Source organism: Ochotona princeps, chromosome 1 (genome assembly GCF_030435755.1).
Source record: "Ochotona princeps isolate mOchPri1 chromosome 1, mOchPri1.hap1, whole genome shotgun sequence".
Taxonomy (NCBI): domain Eukaryota; kingdom Metazoa; phylum Chordata; class Mammalia; order Lagomorpha; family Ochotonidae; genus Ochotona; species Ochotona princeps.
In genome coordinates, this window is record NC_080832.1 from 45,182,841 (window position 1) to 45,210,755 (window position 27,915).

The following is a 27,915-nucleotide window of genomic DNA, read 5'->3' on the forward strand; positions in this document are numbered from 1 at the left end:
TTGTTAAAGAGATTAGCATTACTACAATGTATTGTCTGAGCAGGTGAGTCAAAAATTAGTTGGTTGTATGTATGCAGTGCCAGAGTGATTGTTATAGTATTGTACTCTGCCTTGAAGTCCACTGATGCGATTCCTCCAGCTTGATTTTTCTTGTATATGACCACTTTGGACATTTTGGGTCTTTTAGAGTCTATGTGGATTTTATATAATTGCTTTTCTGATCCCATAAAGAATGTCATGAGTATTTTGATTGGGATTGCATTGAATCTGTAGATTGCTTTAGCTGGTAAAAATACGTTAATGATACAGATTCTTCCAAGCATGAGTAAGAGCTGACTTTCCATTTTTTGTGTCTTTGGTGATTTCTTTCATTGACGTTTGATAATTTTGTTGTATTTTTATTGGTTAAATTTATTTCTAAGTATTTGATTTTTTATAGCTACTGTGAGTAGTTCTATCTTTTGATTTCTGTTTCTGTGAGCCATCATGTTTTTTTTGTAACTTGCAACTTCACTGAATTGGTTTATCAATTCTTCCAGTGTTTTGGTGCAGTGTTTAGGTTCTTCCATGTGGAACATTATGTCATCTGCAAATAGATAATTTTTTCCTATTTTTAATATCCTTTCTCCTCTCTAGATACTCTTGCTAAAACTTCCAGTACTGCATTGATAAAGAGTGGCAAAAGTGGCAATCCTTGTCTTGTTCCAAATCTGAGGGGAAATGTGGCCAGTTTTCACAGTATGGTATTGACTGTTTCTTTAACATACAGCTTTTACATTTTGAGGAATATTTCTTCTATACCTAATTTGTGGAGGGTTTTTATAATAAAGGGCTTTGAATCTAATCAAATGCTTTCTCTGTGTCTGTTGAGATGACCATGAGGTATTTGTAATTCATTCTATTTATGTGATTGCTGACACTGTTCATTTGTGCATATATGTTGAACTATCCCTGCATTTCTGAATAACACAACCACTTGATTGTGATGCAGTACCTTCATCATGTGTGTTTGAATTTGATTTGCTGATATTTTGTTGAAAATCTTTGCATCTATGATAATAATATACATATAGGTCTTTAGTTTTTGTTTAATGTTGAGTCTTTTGGTATCAAAGTAATGCTCACCTTATAAAAAAGAGGTTGGCAAAGTTCTATCCTATTCAATATTTTGGAATAGTCCGAAGAGCACTGGAGCTATTTTCTCTTTAAATATTTTCTAAAATTGAATAGTAAAGCCATAACGTCAAGGAATTTCCCTTGGTAGAATGTATTTGATTACTATTTCAGTCTCATTGCTTGGTCTGTTAAGTGTCTATATCTTGTTGATCTAATCTTATTAGGTTATTTGAATCCAAGAATTCATCCGTTTTTTCCAATATATTGGCATATAGTTCTTCAATAGTTTCTTATGATTCTTTATATTTCAGTGATGTAGGTTGTAATATCTCTTTTTCATCTCTAATTTTATTTATTTGACGTTTTCCCCTTTTTTCTCTGTTAGTTTGACTAGAGGTTTAGCTATTTTATGTTTTCAAAAAACCAACTTTTTGTTTTGTTGATTTTGCATTTTTGTTTCAATTTCATTGGTTTCCGCTCTGATCCTTAATATTTCTTGCCTCCTGCTGATGTGAGATTTGTGTTGTTCTTGTTTTTTAAGCCTTCAGGTTGCATGATTACATGCTAAATTTGCAGCATTTCTTTTTTTGATGCAAGTATTTAATGCTATAAAGTTGCTCCATAGTACTGCTTTTGCTGTATACCTCAGATTTGGATGTTGTGCTTTTGCTTTTATTTAAAGTTCTTATTTCCGGGGCCCGGCGGCATGGCCTAGTGGCTAAAGTTTTCGCCTTGAACACCCCGGGATCCCATATGGGTGCCGGTTCTAATCCCGGCAGCTCCACTTCCCATCCAGCTCCCTGCTTGTGGCCTGGGAAAGCAGTTGAGGACGGCCCAAAGCATTGGGACCCTGCACCCGCGTGGGAGACCCGGAAGAGGTTCCAGGTTCCCGGCTTTGGATTGGCGCGCACCGGCCCGTTGCGGCTCACTTGGGGAGTGACTCATCGGACGGAAGATCTTCCTCTCTGTCTCTCCTCCTCTCTGTATATCTGACTTTGTAATAAAATAAATCTTAAAAAAAGTTCTTATTTCCTTTTTAATTCTGTTAATGACTTATTGACCATTCAATACCATGCTGTTTAATTACATGTATTTTCCAGTGCTCTGATGTTCTTCTAATTGTTGATTTCTAGTTTTATTCCTTTATGTTCTGGGAAGACACAGGGTATAATTTCAGTCATTTAAAATTTGCTGAGACTTGATTTATAGCCCAGCGTGTGGTCCTACCCAAGAAGATGGTCCACGTGTTGATGAGAAGTGTGTCCTCAGCTGTTGTTGGTGAAATGCCCTACAGATGTCTGTGAGGTCCATTTACTAAATAGTGTATGTCAGTCCTGATAAATCTTTATTGAATCTGTGTGGATGATCTGTCCATTGATGAGAGTGGCGTGTTAGGGTCACCCTCTAGTATTGTATTGGAGTCTATCTCTCTTTTTAGATCTAATAGCATTAACTATATATTATATATATATGTGTTGAATGCCTATTTGTGATTGTTATTTATTGCTGTATTGAAACTGTTTTCAAATATAATGTTCTTATCTCTTTTCAAGCTCTTTATTTAAACACTATTTTATCCAACATTAGGATAGATGCATCTACTTATACTTGGTTTCCATTTATGCGGTCCTTTTTTTTTTTTTTTTTTTTAAACAACCCTTTGCTTTCAACCTGAATGTGTCTTGTTTGTGAAGTGAGTTTGTTGTAGGCAGCATAGAGTGGAGTCCTGGTTTTTATAATTCAACTGCTCCACTTTCCATCCAGCTCCCAGTTAATGGCCTGGTGAAAGCACCAAAAGATGGTCCAAGTACCTGGGCCCTGCCACTCATGTTGGCATCCCTGGATGAAGCTTCTGACTTTGGCCTGTTCTGGCTCTGATCATGGTGGCAGTCTGGGAGTGAACAAGCAAATGAAAGCTTTGTCTCTCTCTCTCACCCTGTCAAATAAAATAAAATAAATAAATCTTAAAAGAGAAAGAAATAAAGGCCTAGTTCATTAAGGACTATTAATACAGTATCCTAACAAACTATTATCAATGAAACTTTAGCAATACATTAATTGACTCATAAACTGTAACCAGATGTTTACTGGGAGGACATTTAATGATATAATGGATCATCTGTGCGGATCTAGTAAGAGTCCTGTAGATGGATATAATCTGTTTCTGATTCTGAAAAGAGCATTGGTCAAAATTCAGTGCATGCTCTTTGTCAGGGAGTAACAAAAAAAGAATCGATATACAAAACAAAATCGACATTTCCTTAATATTGATAGCATATACCTAAACATAGCAAATCAACTTCTGCTGCCAAAAACCTGCAACAATGCTCAGTAGGAAATCACTAGACCTTTACCTGTGGTATCTCACATGGTATCACAGACAAAGGAATTACATGTATACGTGAACACTGCAAAAGGGGCACCACTAGCACTATTTGCACACATTATCAGCATGTTGCCCCCGAATCTAAGGGAATTAACTAAAAGCTACTAGAAACAATAATGTTGTTTAGGAATGGAGCAAATAATTAGTTGACAGAAACCAAAGCGGAACCAATGAAGCAGAGGACGAGCTGGGACTGGTGTTGTGGTACTACGAGTTGAGCTGCTGCCTGGCATGCTAGCAGCCCATATGAGTGCTAGTTTGAGACCAGGCTGCTAGTGTACCGGAGAAAGCAGCAGAAGACAACCCACGTACTTGTGTCTTGGTCACCACATGGAAGACCCAGATGGAGCTTTTGGCTCCTGGCTCCATTGTAACAATTTGGAGCATGAATTAGAGGATGGAATGCCTCTCTAACTCAGCTTTTAAATCAAATCTTAAGCCAATACCAAAATGGCATGCTCCATCGATCAGATAATCCTAACATGTATCAATCCCTATTATTTTTACCACTGCTTTGTGAGGCATATACCATTATTATATCCACTTAGAAATAAGGAATGGACAGGCATTTGGCATAGTGGTTAAGTTTCCAACTGAGACGCCCACAACCCGCATTTTACTGCATTGTTTAAGCTCTAGCTCCAATGCTTCTCAAAGAGCTTTGCAAATGGGCGTCTGGGGAAGCACAAAGTGATAGCCTCAGTATTGGGGACCCTCTCACCCAGATGGAAGCACCTGATGGCGTTCTGGGCCAAGGTTGCTGTGAATATTTGGGAAGAGAAGTAAGAGAAGCAGCCAATGGAATACATTTTTCTCTGTCCATTACTCTACCTTTTTGTTTTTCAGACATAATGAAACTTGAAAAAAAATTTTAAATGGAGAAATGAAACCTCAAAGAACTAAAATAAGTCTTTCATATTCACACCTAGAGAAGTGTTTTAACGCAGGTGTCCCAGCTGCAGAAGTTTTATTTTCTACTACCAGGTCATTCTGGTTCCTGACATATGAGAGGGGTCCTGGGAACCATCTACAGTGATGGCAACAACAAAAATTCAGTATAAATCATGTAAAAATGTGCAAGACACCTTTTTTTCCCCTGCTACTTACAAGAAATTTGCTATCTGTACCTTTTTAAAAAGGATTTATTTATTTTTATTGAAAAATAAAATTTGGGCCCATCTGTGAGGGGAATGCTGGGTTTGTGAGCCCCAGAGGCAGGGAATTCGGTGGAACTCAGGTCGCCTGGCCCGGGTCCCTGGACTCACCTGCAAGAGTATGCCTTCCTCAGTGAAAAAGGCAGAGCTTTGGACACAGACCCAGATGCACTTGGAGAACTTAGCAGCCCATGTGGTACCATAATAGAAGAAGGATGACAGAGCAAATTGGATATCTACCAGCCAAATCATGACTGCAAGAATCTGAGTGAATGGAGGCTTGAGGTTAACTGTCAGCCAATGGACATTGGGAGGGCTGCATCATGCTTGGATTGGTGAAATCAACAGCATTTCAGAAACACTTGGGCAGAATCCTTGGAACATGCAGAACCTGGAATACTGGGTCGATATCAGGTGGCAGTTCCCCATCTCTGAGTACTGGGACATCTGAGAAGCTGGGTGTGGCTTCTCCCTTTATCTCCCCTCTCCTTCAGAAACAAGAAGAAATAGCAAATTGGAATTAATGATCTCACCCCCTTATCCCTAATCCTCAATTCTTCCCACCCTGATCAATCATGTAATTAGCATGAAAAAAGATTTATATATATTTTTTGGAAAGGCAGATTATACAGAGAGGAGAGACAGAAAGATCTTCCATCCACTGGTTCACTCCCTATGTGACTGCAACAGCCAGAACTGAGCTGATCCGAGCTGATCAGAAGTCAGGAGCTTCTTTCAGGTCTCCCTCACGGGTGCAGGATCCCAAGGTTTTGGGTTATCCTGTACTGCCGTCCAAGGCCACAAGCAGGGAGCTGGATGGGGAGTGGAGCATATGGGACACGAACCAGCAGCAATGTGAGATCCCAGCCAATGCAAGGTAAGGATTTAGCCACAAGGCTATCACACAGGGCCCTATCTGTACCTTTTTATCTAGAAAGATTATGTGTGGATAAGATGAAAAACTTCTAGCTGCCAAGTCTTAGAATGCCAGATAAAACAAGAGGTCTTTAAAAGCCCCTACTAATCTCACAAGAAGTAAACAAACATCAGAATCAAAGGAGAAATGGAGAAGCAGAGAGACAGGTACCGAGTGAGCTGATGCTCTGCTATCAGGGTTCAGTTACTTAGCTGCTCGGAATTCAGCCTCTGTGAAGGGAGAGGAGGCAAGATCTTGGATGAGCATGGCAGGAAGTTGCAACAGTGAAAGCGTGAACAGCAAAATAAAAAATCTGCCCAGTAAGAAAGAAGGATGAAAAATGACTGGGCCCTTCATGGAAACACAAGTCTCCCCTAAAAAATGAAATTCCTGGACTTGTGCCTCAAACATTTGAGTCTATAGTTTCAATACAAGGGAGGGTCTAGAAACTATAGATCCCCAAATTATAAAGCAGGGTAGAGCTGGCAATGGCACTGGTGTAAGGGTTGTCAAATTTAGTAACCAGAAATACAAGGCATGAGTAATTTTGAGTATATCTCAAAAGCTGCATGACATATACCAAAATGTATCTGTTGCTCTTCTGAAATTGGAGTCTGGTTAGGTTCCTATATTGTATTTGGCAACTCTACCTTGGGTACCTCGCAGACGTGAATGTCAAACTGCTACGGAAGAGGAAATGAGTCCTGCTGGGGAGGGCTCAGATCAAACATTAACACACACGGAGAACAAAGCTGTCACGTACAAGTTTCACTAGAATCTTCAAACAGGATAGCGCCTCAAGACCTTCTGATCATTTCTTAAAAAGATTTTATTTCTCAAGAAGACATCATTGGGAGAGAGAGAGAATCTCAGCTTTGGCTCACTACCCGGTGGCTGCAAGAATGGCTGGGTCAGTTAAGCCAGGAGCCAGGAACTCCAGCCATGTCTCCCCTCTGGGTGGCAGGGCAGATCAGCCAGGATTCAGATTGGTGTTCAAATGAGATGCTAATGTCAGTCTCACCGACAGCAGTGTAACATAATGTGCCACAATGCCAGCCCCCTGATCATTTTTTTTTTAATTGTGAAAGGTAGAGTTACAGCAAGAAAGAGAGTGAACTTCCTACGCTGATGTACTTCCCAAGTGGCCACAATGCTCCAATCTTAAGCCAGGAATCCGGAGTATCTTCTGGGTCTCCCACACGGGTGCAAGGGCCCAAGCACTTGGGCCATCTGCCACTGCTTTTCAGGCACATTATCAGGAAACTATCAGAAATCAAGCAACCAGGACTCAAACTGGTGCCCACATGGGAGGCTAGCATTGCAGACAGTGGTTTTTCCTGCTATGCCACTGTGCTGGTCCATGTCTCCGATCAGTTTTTAAGCAAACAATTTTTAATTTTTTTTAATTCTACTTTTGTTTACATAGTTGGGAGCGGTGCATGGCCATGTGAGCCTCTGATTAGGGTGAAGAGTTTCAGGTATGGGGGAAGGTGGGTACAACAAATGTTTGTTTATTCTTTTTATTCTCCTGGTCTGCTGGGGGCAGGAGAGGGGAGGGGGCCACTCCTTGCTGTAAAACCATATCCACACCTGGGGGTGGAAAGCAGTCATTTGATGATGCCTTAGAGACCCCACTGTGGGGAGAAGGTGCCAAGGGTGTCACTTGAGTGGTTTTCATAATTCGCAAATATTGTCAGCTTCATTGCACCAGGGTTGTACTGGATGACCAAGTCTACCTTAGTGCATCTGTAACCCAGACACTTGCTGCAAAGCTTGACCAGCAGAATTGCTCAACCTGTTCTGCTCTACATCTTCCGACACAACACTTGACATCCTCTGCTGGCTTAGATGAGCTGGCTGTCATATCCCCGCTGTGCACCTGGGCATGCTGTCAACTGCACAGGTAACAGCAACCAAGAGGCTCAGTCTTGATACATGCACTCCAAGGTCAGGCCACATATCTTGTGACTTTCTATGTGGTTAGGATCTGAATTCAGTGATGTAGTTGGGGAGTCTCCTAAGAAACCTCTCCAGGGTTGACATCACACTTGACTCCTATGTGCACCAACCAGTGCAGGGTCAGGTTTGATCTGTCACCTGTACTAGCCACTGCACACACTGGTGGATGAAGCAACCTGGGCAATTCTGCCCTCTTCCCATCACTCACGTGAGCTGAAGGGTGCTTCGGGCTAGCCTAGCCAAACCCACCACAGGCTTGGTCTTCATACACTGTTTCAGTGTTTACTTTTAAAATGTTCCAGCTGGAAATATGTGAGCATAAATGAATAAATAAACAAATAAGTAACAGAGATCCCAGCACAGTGGCATATGGTCGAACCTCTGCCACAGTGTTCACATCCCATCTAGGTGCCAGTTGGAGTCCAGATGCTTCGCTTTTGATCCAGCTCCCTGATTACGACCTGGGAAAACAGCAAAGGAGGGCTCAAGTCCTTGGGTCCCTGCACCCGTGTGGGAGACCAGAAGGAATTTCCGGGCTCTTGGCTTCTGATCAGCTCAGTTGGTTCAGCCACTTAGGGACTGAATCAGTAGATAAGATGGAAAACCTGTCTGTCTCTCTTTGTGAAAATATGCCTTTCAAATAAACCTTCTTTAAAAAAATACAAACAAAAAAATTTAAAAGATAAAATTTTACAAAATAATAGAAATCCATTCCCTCATGGGATGTAGTCTTGTGAAAGACAGTAAGCAAATAAATAAAAATGAGTCTTATATTAGTGATGAAAGCAGGTAGAAAGATGGAAAATCTATAATGTGAGAAGGTTGCAATTTTCGGGCCAAAGAGGGAAGGCTTCCTAGAGGTTACATTTGAGTATAAACTTCAGGGAGGCAAAAAACGAAACAGATATTTGGAGAAAATTGCAAGCACAGTGGTTTCAGCTGCGAGTGTTTCTGGCGATGTCAAATTAAAGCCAGAAGGAAGCCTAGGTGGCAAGGAATGAGCAGGTAGAATTGCAAAACGTCAGGGGGGTGAGGGCCTCAGGAAATACACGTCACAGACTAGATCTATCCAGTTCAGCACCTACCAGCCTCACGTGATGGTTTACATTTACAGATCAAAATAAAATCAAATTAAAAACTTACTCCACAGTCTCTCTAGCCTCATTTCAAGTGTTCATAGCTACATGTGGCTTACCAGTTGCAACAATGAGTGAATTCAGAGAATATTTTTTCTGTTGTTGCAGAAGTTCTACTGGATGGTGCTGGCTGACAGTCTTTTTTTTTAAAGATTTACTTATTTTTTTATTGGAAAGATGGATATACAGAGAGGAAGATCTTACTTCCAATGGTTCACTCCCCAAGCAGCCCCTTGCTGGAGCTGAGCTGATCCAAATCCAGGAGCCAGGAGCTCTTCCTGGTCTCCCACACGGGTGCAGGGTCCCAAAGCTTTGGGCTGTCCTAGACTGCTTCCCCAGGCCACAAGCAGGGAGCTGAATGGGAAGCAGGGACACCGGGATTAGAACTGGCGAACACATGGGATCCCAACGTGTGCAAGGTGAGGACTTTAACCACTACGCTATTGCGCCGGGCCCCAGGTGACAGTCTTTTAAATCACCATGTTGCAGGGGCTAGTGCTGGGGCGCAGCAGCTTAAACTGATGCCTGCAATGCTGGCATCCCACATCAGAGCACTGGTTCCAGTCCCTGCTAATGTGCCTGGGAAGGCAGTAGAGAATGATTCAAGGACTCCAGGCTCTGGCCACCTGTGTGGGAGACTCTGATGTAATTCCAGGGGCCTGGATTGCCTTTGGTCGTTGTGGCTGTTTGGGGAGTGAGTTGGTAAATGAAATCCTTTGTTTCTGTCTCTCTCAACTCCGTTTTAACTAAAAATTGAAAACAAACCCACAGAAAACCCAAAACGGCATAGTGAGGCCAACATGGTACCTGTGTGCGTTGCTGCTTTTGCTGTCGGAGGTGCCTGTGTCAGAGAACCTCGGCCTCACACGAGAAGACACAACTGTCTGCTGGGAGACAAGTGCATGCCGACCGAGTTCAGTGAAAAGAATACACCTGATAGATCAGGTGGGCATCTCAGAAAGTACTGGGCATCCAGTCTGAATTCACGCTGGGGTTTTTAGAGCCACAAACTTACCATTTTCCTTTTTCCAGCTCTCTTCTGCGAAACTGCTGGGCAGAGGGCTTTTCAGGCACAGAATGCATGAACGTCCTCTCAGGATTTGCCCTGTATCGCGTTGCTAGACCTCACAGACCCTCTGGCACAGGGCAAGGGAGATCCCCCTAAGCTGTTCCTAGCAGAGGCCTGGGACCCACCTAACATGGTGTCCAGCAAGCCTGCTGATCTATTTCCAAGGCTTGCTTCTACACTTCTTCCTTCATTCATCTGCACAAAATTCATTCTACAGCCCCTCACACACATGGCCTAGACACAGATACCTTGCTACCAAGCATCCAAGCATAACTAATCAAGGATTTCTCTCCCATTTTTTTTTTTACCACATCGGAGTCTGGAACCATGAGCTAACTCCAACCCCAGGCTCTTTTCACTGTCTTCAGATAGCTGAATGACCTGGGAAGAGTTCCAGTTATCTCAGGACCCACAGGGTATGTGTTTGGTTCCCATTGCTTTGAAGATAAACAGATTCCTGCCTGGACCAGGCTCATAGCAGTTTGGAGTCCCAAGCTGAGCTAGACTGATACATTTCATTTTAGGCTCATTGTAATACATTACCTTGCTAAGTGACACATCCATCAGCCACCATACAGGGAGCCGAGAGAGGCAGTAGCTAGATTGAGAAATTTCTACCCATTTCTCTGGAAAAAAAATAAATATCCAACCCCCCCCCCACTTATTTATTAGAATGAATCTCCCCTTTTCAATGTTAAATGGGACCTCTGCCTTTCAAGTAGGCTCCGCTCTGTGGAATGTATAGCTTTGTTTTTGAGTAAGACACTTGCTGCTGGTTGCTCCCCACTTTCGTGACTCAATCCTGACTTCTTGCTTACATGAAGGGCCTGGGTACTGGAGCCTTCTTGCTGTCTGGCCCTTGTCCCACCAGCCTTTTATTAAGCCTGAACTTTGAGTGCCTTCCACAGCTCAGCAAGTAGGGCACCACACACAGCCAGGGGCACTTTGGGCAGATTTATTACCATTAGTATGCATGTAAAATCATGTAAACTGCACAAAGTAAACGGTTTATCCTCCACAATGACAGATGTAGTCTGTCTTCCAGCACCTTCCTTATTTAACAGTACACTACAGATACATCTCATAGAAAGTGACCATCATAACAGCAGTGTTATAAAAGATTTTTTTTTTAGGGAAAGGATTTTTTGGTCCATATTTTCTAGAAAACAAATACATACTTTCCTCTTTGGCAAAAGAGGTTAACCACCTCCATGCCCTCCCCTCCCCTAGTTATTTCACAGAACAGATTCAGAAGCCACGTTCATGAGGTACAGCTGAGTCCTGGGCGATTCTGGATTTAGACAAATGCTTGGGGGAACATTTTGTTTTACAAAACCGGTCTAATTCCTAACTCTCTCAGCAGCAGAAAAAAAATATCTCAATTGAGACTGAGCCTTAGCTGCTTTCCTAAGGACCCATTTCCACTAAACATTTTGTTTTCCAGAGGACCTTGGAAGTCACTAACATGTTCTATTTTGGAAGAAAGTCATGATGAGTCTGACCTCAGCAATGTTTTTTATCTGAGATACAGAAGCATTTGGCATTGCCACCTTCATTTGTTTCAATTTGTTGAGAGAACAGTTTGGGTTACCTGTGGAAGTCCCAGCATAGACTGGCAGGCAGTTAATTTGAAGATGCGAATTTGCATATGCAAGGTGCATCGTGTTTAGGGGGGCCAGAGGTAAGGCAGAAGCCAAAAGAGGAGAAAGCACGTTCCCCAGTGAAGCCTGGCCCCAGGCCCAGCGCAGCGGATGTCCCACAGGCTGTGGCCAGATGGTTACCCCGCCTGCCACTTAATGGGGTCTGAACACACTGGCAGCTACAGAGGTGGAATTTGTTTTAGTCTAGAATGATAACAGCTAAACAAACCACCACCCTGGCGTGCTTCTCATTCTTTAAGTAAATTTCTTGGAGAAGAATGTTGAAAATGCTTTCAGTTCTAGTTATCAAAGGAAAGGAAATGAGCCACAATAATAACAGGATTAAGTGGAAACAAACCTTCACCTGCTAGTAGGGCACTGGATATCAAAGCATGCTATGTGCACAGTGGCAGGCTGCAACAGCTGCATGTTCTTACTTCACCTTTGGGGAGGACTATGGTTCAATAAAGCAAATGTAAGTTACCTTTCTCATTTCTGGTTCAGTACAACTCCATAGATTGCACGTCTTACAGCAAAGCAGCTCAGTATCACAGTTAGAGATTGACAATGCCAGTTTAAAATTTTCATTCTTCCAGTCCAACACAACTCAACAGATTCTTGCCCTCTGTGTCAGGACAGTATCAGCTGCACAATTTTGTAAACAGTTGGAGAGGTCCTCTCCAGGATCCTATGAATTGGCACGCTCATTCACTCTTTCTGCGCGCGCGCGCACACACACACACACACACACACACCCTGGACAGCAGTGCCTCTTCTTCCAGGAGCTCACAGACGGCCACTGAGGGCCAACAGTAGGTTCACATTGTGTTCACTAAACAGCAGGTGGAGCAGCGTCCTGGAGGGCTTGGAGGCAGTCTCTGGGAGCTGCATAACCATCATTCACTCCCAGATTCATCCGCGGCTCCTGAGCATCTGGGTCTCTGCTATGTGAGGCCAAGACGCTATTGGCTTTGGGCTTGTCATAGCCCTGGTCTGCCGGCGTGGGGCTCTGGGGCTTGTGATAGTCTCGGGTCGTAGCGCTGGGGGAAAATTCACCAGAAGAGAGGGAATGTTTGTGAGCCTGCCCGGATCCCGGGACATGGTATCCGCTCTGTGCAGAGAAGGTGTGAGCCCGTAGCAGGTGCCTTTCCACGATGGGCGTGGCGTACTCGGGCTCCGTGTGCGTCAAGGGCAGTGCATACTCGTGCCCGCCAGGACGAGGAGGGCAATCGTAGTGGCTCCCAGTTTCAGGGCTTTCCCCTGTCTTGTCAGCCTCGGTGTCCATGGGCCGGAAGGTGGAGCCTTTCCTAGTGACTGTTCCGGTGCCAATCATGAGCGGCTGTTGGTAATCTGAAATCGCAGAGGAGAATATGCATCATTCGTGCATCACGGAGCTAGGAAATGCACCGACAAGCCTGCTGTTTGCAGAGGGTTCAAGCTGAAGGGGCAGTGAACCAACAACCCTCCACGCAGGCCTAGCATGTCCTAAACCCAGCTGCCACCCACGCAGGATTTAGATAAGCAGAAGGGAAAGATTGTGCTTAACCCTGGAGTAGGGGGCATTCTTCAGTGGCTTTTAAACTTGGCCTTGAGATGCTAAATTTTGGAGGTGGATGTAACACTGAGGAAACCAAGTCAAGTACAGCCATGAAAACAGAGCTTGTTGTGGCTAAGAACTCCAGGATGCTGGGTAGTTTGTTTAGTGAGACAGAAATATCAACTTGTGTCAGGGCCCCATGACCATGGGCTGGATAATGAATGCACTCACATTTTTCCATTCCTTTCTTTCCACCAGGAACTAATCTAACACAGTAAGATACGAGGGGTCTTCAAAATGTTCGTGGAAAGTGGAATCAAAAGATAAGTTGACTTTGTTATAGGATTTTTCAAATTTGTGCAGTGTTTTCATAGTATACATTTCCCATGGATATTTCAGAGTTTTCATATGCATGAGTTTCAAAACTTTTGCACCAAAATATACTTTTCCTTTAATTCCATTTTGTGAGCTGTTTAAAGTGCCCTGCAGTAAGTTATTCTTAAAGTCTTATGAGGCCAGGATTATTACTTCCTTTTACAACTGGGAAACCAAGGCAGAAGATTAAGTACTTCCTCCTAGGTCACAGAGTTGGCAGCCCAGGGAGCCAGGAATGGACACAAGCCTCAAGTATGTGCTGTTAACCAGCCATCTCTTAGGTCATGGAGGCGGTGAGTCCCTTGCTAGGAAGTTTGGTTTATTTCTTCAGAAATCTACAGACAGGCAGAGTGGGCAGAAATGCTGGTGGCAAACTGAAGAAGGAAAAATAAAAAAGTAAGAGGCAAAAAAGAAAAAGGAGAGATGACAAACTAGGGAAGGGGAGAGGGCACCTTTTGGGAACAAAAATGTGCTGTTAATGACAGGTAGGGTACGAGGAAGGAAGTGGCTGGGATCCTTCCCAGAGGTTTCACCTGCTGGACCAGGAAGTCACCCAGGACAAACACACACAGAACCTGGACTGCAAAGGCTCGGAACAGTGGGTGACTTTGGACATACAGAGGAATACTGGTGACACTCCAGCAGGCTGCTTAGGAATATGGACTGGGCACTAGGAGGATAGTCTGGGTGTGAGAAGTAGTGTGGACAGCCATGCAAGAAAAGATTCTTCTAGAAGCTCTGAAAACAGGTGACAATGGTTAGGGGAAAGAGTGCAGATGGTAGGGCAAGATAGACGCTGACACCTTGCATGTTTAAGGAGTCCGAGGGATATCAGTCAGAAAGGAAGGTGGAGAGGCTGGGAGTTAAATGTGAAATGAGGACAGAGAAAAAGAAAGAGGTTCCTCCCTCACTTTATTTCCATGGAACAGAAAGATAGATTTTGGCTGGGGAGATGCTCTCCTTGTCCGTCAGGTGGCTCAAGCACCTCTCAGATTCTGATGGGTACACACATGGTCTAGCTTTGTAGCTCCTATTCTAGTTACAGACCTTGGGAATGTGGAAACTACAGCCTGCATGTGTAATGTGGCCCCAGTGTCAGACATCTAAGCTGCAGGAGCGTGGCATTCGGAGTGTGGCATGGGCAGTCACAGCAGAGCTATGCACAGTGAGGACCATGGATGCCCACACACCTGAGAACTGTTTGGGACTGCTCCCTAAAGAATAGTGTACGGAAACACAGGCCAAGCGTTTGGAAACTTGGAGCAAGTTCAGACAATACTTCTATAAAAGTAGAGCTTTGTGTCTTATATGTCATTTTTTAAAATTTCACTTTCAATTATTGATATTTTATTTTGCACAAGTATTCTTCCATGAAGATTTGGGAATAAAAAAAAAAAAAAAAGCAAACAGACAAATTGTCCCCTACAGCTAGTTTGGGAATCTCACAAGTCAGTGATGGCTTGTTAGGGACACAAATGCCATTCTAATACTGGGAGACTGCCCTCATTTCCTCCCTTCTTTCCCAAGGGCAGTGGCTGTATTTAATCATCTTTCTAGTCCTTTCCACTATGCCTCCATCAAAACTTTGCTAACAGTAGCTTCAGGGCTTTAATATGTTAGTTGTACTTCAGCGTCATCACCTGGATGTCTTATGTCCCCTGCAGGTGTCAAGGGGTTGTTGAATGGACCTTTTAAGAAATATCTAAAGCAGAGAGTAAGAAAAATGGAAGACATGTCTGACATTTCAGAGGTGTGACCTCACCTGCCATGTCACTTGTGATGAGATCTAACTTTTGCGTCAACTCCTTCTCATTGTCATAGCTGATGGTAAATTCAGTTGACTGATGTCTGGCAAAGGGATACTTAATCTGCTTCCAACAGCCTGGAATAGAGACAACACGAAACAAACTGATACATGATAAAGGTAATATACGCAGTCTATGATGTGTCCCTGGATAAATCACAGTCAGCTTGTGCCTTGGTGGCTGATGGCGATGAGCGAGTAGTCAAAGCGCTCGGGTGTGTCTGCAGAGCACAGCAAGCTGAGGCCGTGAACGGCAACCATCAGCACGACCCGATCATGCTTCCCCGTGTTCCTTCAGAACATACTTGTGCATCTGCCAGGTCGCCGATTACTTCTTTGTGAGGCTATCTGGGCATGGCTCTCCATGCAGTCAGGAGCCAGAGAGGACCACATCCATGACGTTTAGACATTTCACAGGCAGACTTCCAAGCATCCCTGAGTTTTCGCAGGGGTTCTGGCCCACTGAACTGTGGCTAGGGTTCTGCTAACTTAGTGTTTGGAAACCCGTATCCTGTGGCTTCTATGAAATCAGCATGTAAGCCCTGCTTAGTCTTTTCTTCACTTCCCTGCTGTGGGAAATACAGGGAACGCCTGAGAGCATTAGACTACATTGAACTCACTGGTGGGGCTTGTGACTTACGACGGACAGTAGAGTGGCCTAACCTGCAGTATTCAAAAGAAACAAAACAAGCTAAAACTAAGGAATCTTAATAAACAGTCAGGATTTGTCTAAACAGAAGTAGGCTGGCCAGGAAAATCCTGAATGAAAATAAGGAGACAGGATACAATCAATACTTTCTTGTAGTCTTGCTACTGTAAAGTCTTGGGTTTTCTTTAAGCATGTGAGTGTGCCGCAGGCATGCGCATGCTTCCAGCCAGCAGATCTCAAGCACGGGATAAAACTGGAGTTGGAGTTTCCAACCAACCTGGTTTCTGAGCTTCAGTTGCTCCATACGGATTTCCTTTCTTCTTCCTCCTATCAAGAGAAAAAGTCCAGAATGAATAGTTAGAAGCCAACTGGATGCTTCTGTGACGGTGCTTTATTATCTGTCTGAAAAGGACAAAACGCTTATAAAGTAATACATGATCACTGCTACTTCTACAAAGCTTCTTTTCAAAATAGAAGTTTTTACTTCAAAGACATCTATGCTGCTTTTCTTTGCATGAATATCTGAAGAGAGAAATTTTGGTTTTATGATATTTACATAATCAGAGAAGAAATGAGTAAAATATATGTCACCTACTTTCTGAAGGCTGCAAAGACTCCCAATCCTGTAAATAGCAGGACCACTAGCAGCACCAATGGGACAGCGACAGTGGCGACGGTCCCCCCTGGAGGAGACGGAAGCCACCACGTTATCACGGAAACAACAGTCACCAATCGGCAGAATCTGAAAACTCAACGTTGGCTTCGGTAGTCTGTAAGTGTCTAGTATATAGGGGAAGTGACTACATGCTAGGCATTTGCCGAGAGCAACAAGTGAGCGAAAGACAGTCTCCAAACAAGCTCAGGGATTTCCACTTACTCTGAACCTGGGTCCTGGACCCACAGCAGAGTTCAAAACTCGGAATCCAGAGGAATGGCTGAAATCAGGCCCGCCCAGACAGGAGCAACTTGTGTAAATGATTTGGGTTTGTGGAGGACTTGCTAGTTGGAACAAACAGCCAGCTTTCCCCGAGGGCAGATGCTGAGGACCTGCACTGCTTAGGCCTGGGGTGTCCCAGGGCGACGTGGGAGCTGTGCTCTGGGAGGAAACGCAGCCTGACCATCTCAAGAAAGTGCATTCAGGGTTTCCCTACAACTCTTCCTAGTTAACAAGAGATCGCTTGAACTGTAGCTGCAGGAGGCTCCTCACCCTCTATTCTGCCATCTCAGGGAAGACACTAAAGGGATGTTCAGGAACGGGAAGCTGAGTTTGTGAAGAGAAGGAAAGGGAACACAGATGGGAACAAATTTCATGTAAAAAACAGGTATGATTTATGAGCAAAAACTGGAGGAAAATTTAACTTACACATCAAAAAGTAGAGGAATGCTTAACTGAAAAATTATGTATTTGTGTGAAAAAAACTATAAAGATATGAACAATTGTATTTTTCAAATGTACAATAACATTGAAAGTACCCCCAGTACAATGTAAAAGGAGTAATATATCCACAAAACAACAAGAAGTTGCCTCAAAAGTTCACAAAGAGCCTGGCATGGCGGCCCAGTGGCTGCATCTTCGCCTTGCACATGCCAGTTCATGTCCCAGCTGCTCCACTTCCCATCCAGCTCTCTGCCCGTGGCCTGGGAAAGCAGTCAAGGACAGTCCGAAGCCTTGGCACCCTGCACCAGAGACCTAGAAGAGGTTTCTGGTTCCCAGCTTTGAATCGGCTCAGCTCCAGCCGTTGTGGCCACTTGGGGAGTGAATCAGCGGATAGAAGATCTTTCTCTTTGTCTCTCCTTCACTCTGTAAATCTCACTGCCCAATAAAATTAAATAAATCTTTAAAAATAAGTTCATGGAAGTATGGAACTAAGAAATGTTTATTTTCGTGCAAAGAATTTCAAATTCATATATAGTTTTTTTTTCAAAATATGCACTCATTTTTCATGAACTTTTTAGAAATACTCTTCTGTATAGTGTGCTACCATTTTTTGAAATACAGTGAGACTGGCTACAGGGGAATGTGGTATTATACATAATGCTATTTGATTTGTGTCTTAAGTTTTCTTATCTATGTTTTTCTTATATAGTTAAACATTCATATGTAAATTATTTTATAACCTAGAAAAATTAATGTACTTCCAATGCTTTTTCATTTGAATAGATTACGCACTCACATGTTCAAAAGTTCAAAGACAGTATGGAATGCAAGCTCTCTCTCCTATTTCTGCATGCTGTGGTTCCTGACTTTCTTCTAGAGACACTCGCAAAAGCATTCACTCTCCAGTCCCGCCTTTCACACACTTGGTAGCCTGTTACACAGACTGCTCAATTCTTTTTCATTTCTTTAAGTTTTCTTTTTTGTGTGTTACAACACATTGCTTTTCTATGGCTGCATTATATCTATTACATGGGTATACTATTAGTTTATTTTTCCTTTAGATATTTACCAAGCATTTAAAGGGCATGTAAGTTTATTCCTAATGTTTTAAAGATTTATTTATTTTTATTGGAAAGTCAGATTTACAGAGTGAAGGAGAGACAGACAGAAAGATCTTTCTTCTGCTGGTGCACTCCCCAAGTAGCTGGCACGGCTGGAACTGAGCCAATCAAAGCCAGGAGCCAGGAGCTTCTTCTGGATTTCCCATGCGGGTGCAGGGTCCCAAAGCTTTGGGCCGTCTTCAACTGCTTTCCCAGGCCACAAGCAGGGAGCTGTAAGGGAAGTGGAGCAGCCAAGATGCGAGCTTGCATCCATATGTGATCCTCGGCTACCACCCTGGGCCCAATTCCTAATCTTTTTATTTTCAATCTTTCAATGGAAAGTTGTGGAAATATATTATTTCATGTGTGTAGAAATATTTCTGAATTATTTCTTCCAGTATTTTTACAACATAGAAAAATAAATTATGGTGAAGTAACTGCTATATCGGATGGAGTGCCAGCTACACCCCTAACAAAACCACAAAACAGTAACCTCTCTGCTTGTGGGTAATTCTCTGGAAGGGAGGGGCTTTGGGGTTGTTGCATCCCTGAGTGGCAACACCAGTGTTTGGGCTTGTTCTATGCCACACCAGTGAGTCATTTCCTGGCAGAGAAGGAATACTGGGAAAGTTGTATCATTAATAAGGAGATGAAGGAGGAGACAGCCAGAAGCAAGCAGCTCCTTGTGCCACCCTGAATCCTACCTTGTGCAATCTGGCAACCAATGAGTTCCACTTTCAAGGCTATCCTCTTGTGCCATGTCTGAGGGACAACCCGCACATATCTGGCCACGATGGGAGGGATAAAATTGTTCCTCACAGGGTCCCGGAAGTTAGAGTTACCCTGAAACACCTGCACAAAGAAGTTAGTTTCAGCTGAAGATTGTTACAGTGTCAGTCTTTTCCAGTCTACTCACATTGATTAGATGAAACCAATGCAAGAATTCTGTTATGTTTTAAAGATAGTTTTGATATTGTAGGTACAAGATTTTGCAAACAGAGGCCATTATTTAACTAAGTTAATACTATCAATCTATTTTCTGCTTTAAATTTCATTTTAGATCCAGAAGCTAAAATTGCCCTGTTGAATTACTTGATCTTGCAGTCTCTCTAGCAGCACAATGCCACTGCAGCAACCTTCAAGTTCAGGTCCTCAGCTCTCGCGTTTGCCATTCTTTGCTTAATTCTCACTGCCTCTTACAGCTATACCCACAGCCAATTTCCTATGCAAGCAACCACCTCAAATTACGTCTGCTTCCCTGGTCGGAGCCAAGGACCTCAGTCTGTAGGAGAAGAGAAGGAAAGCCCAAAGGTCTCCCGTGGTGCCTGACACACCCATTACTCTTCTGTGCCCAAGGAATGCCATCCCTGTCTTGTCTTGGTGAGATATTTAAAGAAAGGCCAACAGCGACTCTCGCTCTGGTCTCTTTCTTCCTCCTTACCTTTTCCTCATTATTCACTATTCCTTTATAGGTCCTCCACTTTGAGTTGTTGTTTTTGAAGTTTATCACAAAACTCTTCACATAAAAGTTAAAATTTGACTGTGTGGATCCCGTGGTCCAAATTCCTTTGAAAAAGACATCATTATCAGCTAGTTGTGAAAACATGCGAGCTATAAACATATTCTAATTGCAAGCTGCTTCTTGTTTTCTTTTTTTGAAATCTCAAATTGCTACGCAGGCTAACTTTTACTGGCTGCATTTAGAAACCTATTCTCAGATGAGGCTTTTCCCACAAACAAGATACCATGAAAGCATTTTACCACTGATGTACCAATTTTCTAATGTATGCATCCATATTTACAACTGTGTAGTGTGAAGATTTTTTATTTTTTTAAAGACATAAAGTACTTGGAGGTACAAGAGAGAGACACTGAGGTTGATCAAAATCATCATTTCAACTGCAAGTCATACTGGTTTTTGGCCAGCTCGCCCATGCTGTGTAAGTACCTGTTATTTTCTTTTTCTCCCCTAAGTCGATCTCCAGCCACTCTCGTTGTTTGTGGTTGCTGCTGCTGTCTCCTGAGGCCCAGGAAGGGCCTTGGTCCTGTAGTCGGGCTTGGCCAGGGGACCAGTGAACTTGTTCTCCAATCTCATTGGCCCAATGCCAAGAAGAAGAAGCTCTGATTTGTCTGTCAGCTTCCAAGGTCAAGGATCTGCTGCAAGCTGGGAAAGAAAAAAGAGCAGGGAAACAAGCCTAGAAATCGAGAAACTCTAGCCTAGCAACAGTCAATGCATGCTAGGGAATCTAGTGCTTAAACACCAGCTTTCTAGTGGTGCATATTTTCTTCAGACTCATTTATAGGACACTGTCTTGAAGCTGGGGCTGCTTTTGTTTAAACAAACCTCACTGAGGTCACATCCCCTGTGGTACCTCTTGGTGCCCACTGTAGATTTTCTTTTTGGCCCTTGAAATTCACCCTGATTTCAGCAAAGCACAACATGTCCAAAGGTTTAGAATGCTGAAGTTCTTCTTTTTCTTTTTTTTTTTTTTAAGATTTATTTATTTATTATTGGAAAGTCAGATTTACAGAGAGGAGGAGAGATAGAGAGGAAGATCTTCAGTCCCCCTAGTGGCCAACATGGCTGGAGCTGCTCCGATCCAATCCAGGACCAAGGAGCTCCTTTATGGTTTCTCACAAGGGGGCAGGGTCCCAAGGCTTTGGGCCATACACTACCACTTTCCAAGGACACAAGCAGGGAGCTAGAAGGGAAGTGGAGCAGCCAGGACATGAACCGGCACCCATATGAATGCCCACACGTGCAAGGCAAGGATTCCAGTCACTAGGCTACCGTGTCAGGCCCAGTTCTCCATTTAAGAAATTTTGAATTAGAGAAAAACCCTACTCTGCATAAAATGGAAAACTTTTACCTCTTTTTAAAAAAATTATTTATTTGAAAAAAAAAGTTATGGAGAGAGAGAAAGATCTTCTATCTGCTGGTTCACTCCCCAAAGGACTGCAACAGCCAGAGTGGGCCAATATGAGGCCAGAAGAGAGAGACATGGAAGAGCCTTTTCCAGGTCTCCCACATATGTGGCAGGGGCACAAAGGACTTGGGCCATCTTCCATTGCTTTGCTGGGCCGTTAGTAAGGAGCTGGATTAGAAATGGAGCAGCTGCGACCTGAGCCAGTAGCCACGTGGAATGCTGTCATTACACGTTGCCGTACCTGCCTTGGACTTTTTTTAAAGGGAGGTAGGACTAGGTCTTCCATAAATTAGCAAATGTTAATTACTGTTCACCCAATAGACCGAAACTGTTCAGGCAATGCGAGAGTAGCCATTCAAGGCCACACTTCTTGAACACAGATGACTTAATAATATAATTCTTCCCAGAAATATTTTACTTTACATTAAGGAAAGATATTTACATGGAATACATTACATGAAGGAAGAGATAAAACGCCTTTATTTTATATATTTATGTTCAACAATATTACTTAAAATAAATGTCAGGGCCCGGCGCCAAGGCCTGGCAGCTAAAGTCGTTGCCTTGAACGCGCCGGGATCCCATATGGGCGCTGGTTTTAATCCGGGCAGCCCTGCTTCCCATCCAGCTCCCTGCTTGTGGCCTGGGAAAACAGTTGAGGATGACCCTAGGCCTTGGGACCCTGCACCAATGTGGGAGAGCTGGAGGAGGTTCCTGGCTCCTGGCTTTGGTTCGGAGCAGCACTGGCCATTTATGGTCACCTGGGGGGTGAATCATCGGACGAAGATATTTCTCTCTGCCTCTCCTCCTCTATATTTATATCTGACTTTGCAATAAAAATAATAAATCTTTAAAAAAATAAAATAAATATCAGTAAAATCATAACACTTTAAAAAACATTTTCTTGAGAACAGGTGCAGTAGCCTCGCAGTTGAAATCCTCGCCTTGGGTCTGGTGGTGTAGCCTAGCAGCTGAAGTCCTCACCTTGAAAGCCCCGGGATCCCATATGGGCGATGGTTCTAATCCCAGCAGCTCTACTTCCCATCCAGCTCCCTGCTTGTGGCCTGGGAAAGCAGTGGAGGACGGCCCAATGCATTGGGACCCTGCACCCGCGTGGGAGACCCGGAAGAGGTTCCTGGTTCCTGGCATCGGATCGGAGCGCAGCACTGGCCCATTGCGGCTCACTTGGGGAGTGAAACATCGGACGGAAGATCTTCCTCTCTGTCTCTCCTCCTCTGTGTATATCTGACTTTGTAATAAAATAAATAAACCTTTAAAAAAAAAAAAAGAAATCCTCGCCTTGCATGCACTGTGTTTTCATGTGGATGCTGTTTATAATCCTGGTGGCCCCTATTTCCCATCCAGCTCCCCGCTTGTGGCCTGGGAAAGCTTGTGGCTTTGGGATGGCCCAAAGCCTTGGGATCCTGCACTCACATGGGAGACCCGGAAGAAGCTCCTGGCTCCTGGCTTCAGATAGGTTCAGCTCCGGCCATTTTCTCGGGGCCAGTGCATTGGCTCAACTGATTGGCTACCCCCACCCAACACCAGCATCCTGTATGGGCTTTGGTACACATTCCAGCTGTTTCACTTATGATCCTGCTCACTGCTTATGGCCTGGGAAATCAGCAGAGTATAGTCCAAAGCTTGGGATCCTGCATCTGTGGGGAAGACTTAAAAGAAGCTCTTGGCTACTGGTTTCAGATCAGCTCCACTCCAGCTGTTGCAGCCATGTGGGGAGTGAACCAGCTGAAGCAAGATCTTTTTCTCTGTCTTGTCTTTTATCTGTAAATCTGCCTTTCCAATAAAAATAAATAAATCTTTAAGAAAAGGAGAAATTTTTCTCTAAAAATCTAACATAAAGGAGTTTATTTTAAAATAAAAATCTTTCTTTTTTTTTGTATTAGTTTCAGAGAGACCTTAGATTATCAGGGAAAATATTTGCTGCTTAATGCAAATTATTTTGCATATTTTTAAGTTGCAGAAAATATGGTAAATCCTTAGGAGAAAGAAAATTGTTTCAACTGTATTACGTGAGAAGCATGGAGGAATAAATTGCCACTGAAGGATTTTAGCACTACATTTGTATGGAAAACATGATTCTTACCATTGGAAGTAAACAGAAATCGCTTGTCTGACAGGGAACCCCTGAAAGAGAAAAGACAAACACGAGCAGTGAGTTGCTTTACTAGGTCTTTATGATTAAGTATTTATTTTTAGGCATTTCAAAAAGGGAGAGAGACGGAAAGAGAGAGAGATCTCCCATCAACTGGTCCCTTCCCAAGGCTGACTCACAACCTTCCGCTGGAGCCAAGCACCAGGTCCAGATTGTTCACATTGAGAGCAGGGCCCCGGGTACGTGAGCATAACTTGCTCCTTTACTGGTCACACATCAACAGAAAGCTGTAATTGTAAACCGAGCCAAGACCCGAACCCAGGCTCTGTTATCTGGGATGCAGGCCTTCCAAATGGTAGCATTACCTCTTGTGCCACAGCGCCCACTCCTAACTAGATCTTATTGATGGACACTTGCTCTCAAAGGGTTCTCAGGACCTTCTCTAAGGTGCTACCTCATGTGAGCCTTGAGATACCTCTGCAAGGTCACTGTGTTTATCTGCATCATCCGGATTTTACAGCTCAGGATCCTTGGGTCCTTGAAGGGTAAATAACCATTCTAAATCCATGCAGCGGACAAGTGACCACAGCTCTCAGTTCTCTGAATCCAAATCCTGTGTTGTTTCTATCATGCCACCTTTCTTGGGAAGGAGTGTGTCTCTGTAACTGCAGGAACAACTGTACATCTTGAGCAATTAATTCATGGATATTATGGTGTGAAACACACTTTGAATGAAAAATTTGTAATTCTCAACATTTTACTTTTGTGCATAATATTTATATTGGATATTGCAGAGAAATATAAGGAAGATGTCACTATGGTGTTCAGTTGTTTGTAGGTGATGACACTTTTAAATGTCTCACTCTGAAATAGATATACAATTATTGACAGAGTTCTAAAACATAAGGCCAGTGAGAACCCCAAAACGCATAGGAGTGGAAACAACTGCCTATCAAAAGCTCTTTTCAGGAGTAACAGGCAGTAAATCTCTTCAATGAGCTTCTCTCTTCTATATTCATTATCTACTCTCAGGCATACACTTCCTAAGCCCTGTTCTTGCGCATTATGGTTCCCTCAGAACCCCTGTGTTACATGTAATGCAGATGCAAATCATTCCAACAGGAGAAAATCCAGACCTACAAAGATCATGGGACTCCACGACATTCCCAAAGTTGAGATGAGGGCCCACATCTCCTGCCACTTAAAGAAAAGTGTATGTTCTTGTGAATAATATTTACATTTTTATTAAGAGTTGTTTAGAAATTCCCTTTTGTCTGATTTTTCCATTCTCAAGTTTCTGCCCAGGATATTGTACTTGCAGTGTGGTCCAAATAATGCTTGTTGCAACCACAAACAAAACAAAAATTTCAGCATGTTGTCGTTGAGATGAAGTACCAAAGTCTGATTAACTGTGGCGTTAGCCCGAGGAGAGCATCCTGGGAAGGCAGGCCCTCAGCTCCTGGCCTGGCTTTCCTCCTTTATCAGCTGCAACACATGTTCCCATTTCACGCCACTAAACTAAGTACAACGACTTAGTGAACTCCATGGGTTAAAAAGCATCCTCTTGGACAAATCAAAACACCCTGGGGATGTTAGCGTTCTGAACCCCTCATACATTGGTGTGAGCAAACTCAACCACATTACAGGAATTAGGATCCTTCTCGGGTGGGCTGAAGCATTCCAGAAAAACCTGACGTCAAAGAAGGAAATGCCGCCCCTCTCAGGGCCAGAGCCATCGTCCTCTGCATGAGGTCAGTCCCTCTTCCTGACTCCATTCTGGGCTCTTCATACCAAGGAAGTGACCTGACCCGGGTTGAGTCCCAGAAGACCCTAGGATATTTCCTTTTGGGACCCCTTTTCCTCAGCGGCAATGCTTCCTTCTGTGTTTTTTCCTGCACATGTGTGGGAACATAAGTTCAATGACCGCACGGGCAGTGGCTTCCCCAAAGTACATCACAGATTAAAAACAACCACTCCCTGAAGAGTTGGGAATCCGGAGCAGAGGAAAAAGCTGCATGACACGCAGTCTATTCTTCGCTTAAAGCAAAAAGTCAGTACAGAGTTACACAGTGAGGAGGAAAAGGACCTTGCTATAATTCTGAACTTTCTGCCTACTCCTAGCAAGACAAAAAGCCAGCAATTAGTTAAAATTACTGTATAGAGTACAGAGCCAACTTTGGCAGGGTTCAAGCACTGGAGTTATCACCTATTGCTTCCCAAGATGCATTAGCAGCAAGTTGGGTAGGATCAAGACTCTAAGCTGAAAATATGGACATCCCAAATGGTGGTTTAACTTGCCACAACTGAACACAAGCCTCTTCATAAGGAGTTTTTAATTGCTACTTCATCTTCCCTATAGAGACTGCAGAGAATGCTCTAATCACTCAGGAATATTTTCCCCAGGCGACAAACCCTTGATATCATATCCCTGCTTTCTTTTCAAAATGATGTGCTGACTAGGTAAATCATCATGGTTATTTTCCACTGAGAAATGAGAGCAAAGTACTTACCCTCTTGAGAGCACACCGTTGGCCAAGAGTCCCTCATACCGACTTAAGCCTTTGCGCTGAAGCACGCTGATCTGGCCCCCCAGTTCATCCGCAATGATTCCTGCATGGATGGCGGCTTTGCACAGTAAGGAGGTCTGGAACACAGCAACACTGTCCTTCAGAGCTTGCTGAAGAACACACTTCAAACACAGCGGGAAGATAGGATTTTGGACATTTCCTTTATAAAGAAATGTTAAATTTTGAAGAGATATTTACTCTGATTGCATATCTCATGATGTACCAATGAACCAAATCATCACATACTATCACAGTATGACAAAAGTTTCAAAAATAAGTGAAAATATAGAGTGGGAATTTTCCATCCCATTTGTGAGGTGGTTTACACTAGTGGCTCCTCAGTGAATGACGGCCATGGGTGTACTCCTTTCCCTCAATGACTAGGTCATGTGGCCTGCTTTATTGTTACAATGTGGTCCAGCCAACTGTCAACAGATGTGAAAGAAACCACCTGAGATTCACTAGGCTCAGGTGACTGGCTCTGTGGTGGCAGCTGTGGGAGTGATTCTGGACTACAACAGCCAGAGAACTTCCACCCAAAAGGCTCACCCACAAACCCATCAGTAAATGTACAGCTATTATTCAAGCCACCGCATGTTACAGTGCTTTGGTAGGCAGAAATAGAGAATAAATCTGGTTTCTAACACGTTCTCTATCAGATACATATGTTAAGCATCACTATACACGGTGATGCTATGAGGTTATCAATTAAGACACTTAATAAGGCATCATAACTAAAATGATGACAATAACTAAATGGAACTAGAAAGTTAACACAGGTCGTAGAAGGATGAGTGTCTAAGAGTGTACAGTGTCCATCTCGTTTCCACATGGGTATCTGCCCACCCTCCAGGATTTCATCCCACGCTTCAGCGGCTTGCTGGTTCTGTGACAGATCAAGCAGGCACAACCGACTGGCTGATGCACATGGGGTTGAGACTGAATTGGCTCCACTAGGAAGTGGAGCTGCAGCAACAGCTGGAGCATCTCTTTGGAGGTAGCCCAGTCCATTGTACCCCAGCACAGACCTGTGTGGGAAGGTGGAAAGGCAGGAAAGCAAAGGACTGAGGGGCCAAGGAGACTATTAGTCAATTTGAGTCGGGTTCCACTTCCTTCCAGCAGGGAATGCTAAGGAAGGGAAACACAGCTCATGAAATTGTGTGGTTCAATAGCTGGACTTGGGGAGTTTCTCCTGGTGTTTGTGACAATGATATTTATTTCACCTCCAATGGGAAATTTCTCCCAGGTGTTGTTATAACATTAGGAGGGTCCAAGAGGTAACTCAATTAAAGAATTCCCGAATCTCCAAACCAGTTGATGTTTGGCAAAATGAGCTGCACAACAGCTGTTATTCTACTCAGAAAAGGAGGAACCTTTCCTAATCAAAAAAGGTAGGAGAATGCCAAAGCATAGATGCAGATACTGCCCTTCCTGACTCTGGCGAGAAAAAGAATTAGAAGAGAAAAAACAAATACTGCTCATTAACAAAGATGCAGCTTGTATTTTTAAGTTTTCCTGAATTTCTTTTCATTAATTGGTTTTTGTTTCACTGGTTTGAACTCTTGGGGTACATGTGCAGGAGCCAGTTGTAAAACACAAAAAACAAGATCCTAATTGTTTAAATTCCTTGATCTGGCCTTGCACGCTGGCTGTCTCTGACTCCACTAAGTACCTGCAGGTCATTTCCCTGCTTCTGACCTGGCTTCCCAATTCACTTGCACAACGAGAAAGACAGACTGACGGCATCTGGTTTTCAATCTGAAAGTTTCACTTGTGATTCCAAAAGCTTCCAAAATACCTTTCATAAACTGTCTCCTTCTCTAAGCCCCAGAATAAGAGCAAACCACTTCTGTGGTCTGCTCGGCAGCCATTCCCACTGTTTCTGGGATCACCTGTCTCTTGGAATTCTACCTGGGGATGGGATAACTTTTTTCCAGGAACCCTACCCTGGCATGAAGTCTGTGGACTTGGTAAGAGGATGGGTTCATAGGTTAACAACAGATCTGCCAGAATTATGGGTCAACCAGCGTTCTCATTCCCCATAATAGCCCATATTGAGAGAAGTCAACAATATGTTTCCTTTCTGTGG

General features: G+C 43.5%; 1 protein-coding gene across 1 annotated transcript in view; it reads right to left on the reverse strand.

Moving 5' to 3' along the window:
* Nucleotides 1-11,946: 11,946 nt before the first annotated feature.
* DCBLD1 (discoidin, CUB and LCCL domain containing 1) overlaps nucleotides 11,947-27,915 on the reverse strand; it is an 85,549-nt gene continuing 69,580 nt past the window's right edge. Inside the window, exons 6-14 of the mRNA XM_058654900.1 lie at nucleotides 25,770-25,903; nucleotides 23,251-23,291; nucleotides 20,168-20,383; nucleotides 19,661-19,785; nucleotides 18,924-19,071; nucleotides 16,337-16,424; nucleotides 16,019-16,068; nucleotides 15,051-15,170; nucleotides 11,947-12,726 (exon numbers count right to left, since the gene is read on the reverse strand). Coding sequence (XP_058510883.1) covers nucleotides 12,209-12,726; nucleotides 15,051-15,170; nucleotides 16,019-16,068; nucleotides 16,337-16,424; nucleotides 18,924-19,071; nucleotides 19,661-19,785; nucleotides 20,168-20,383; nucleotides 23,251-23,291; nucleotides 25,770-25,903 — 1,440 coding nt within the window. The 3' untranslated portion in view covers nucleotides 11,947-12,208. The remainder of the gene's footprint in view (nucleotides 12,727-15,050; nucleotides 15,171-16,018; nucleotides 16,069-16,336; nucleotides 16,425-18,923; nucleotides 19,072-19,660; nucleotides 19,786-20,167; nucleotides 20,384-23,250; nucleotides 23,292-25,769; nucleotides 25,904-27,915) is intronic.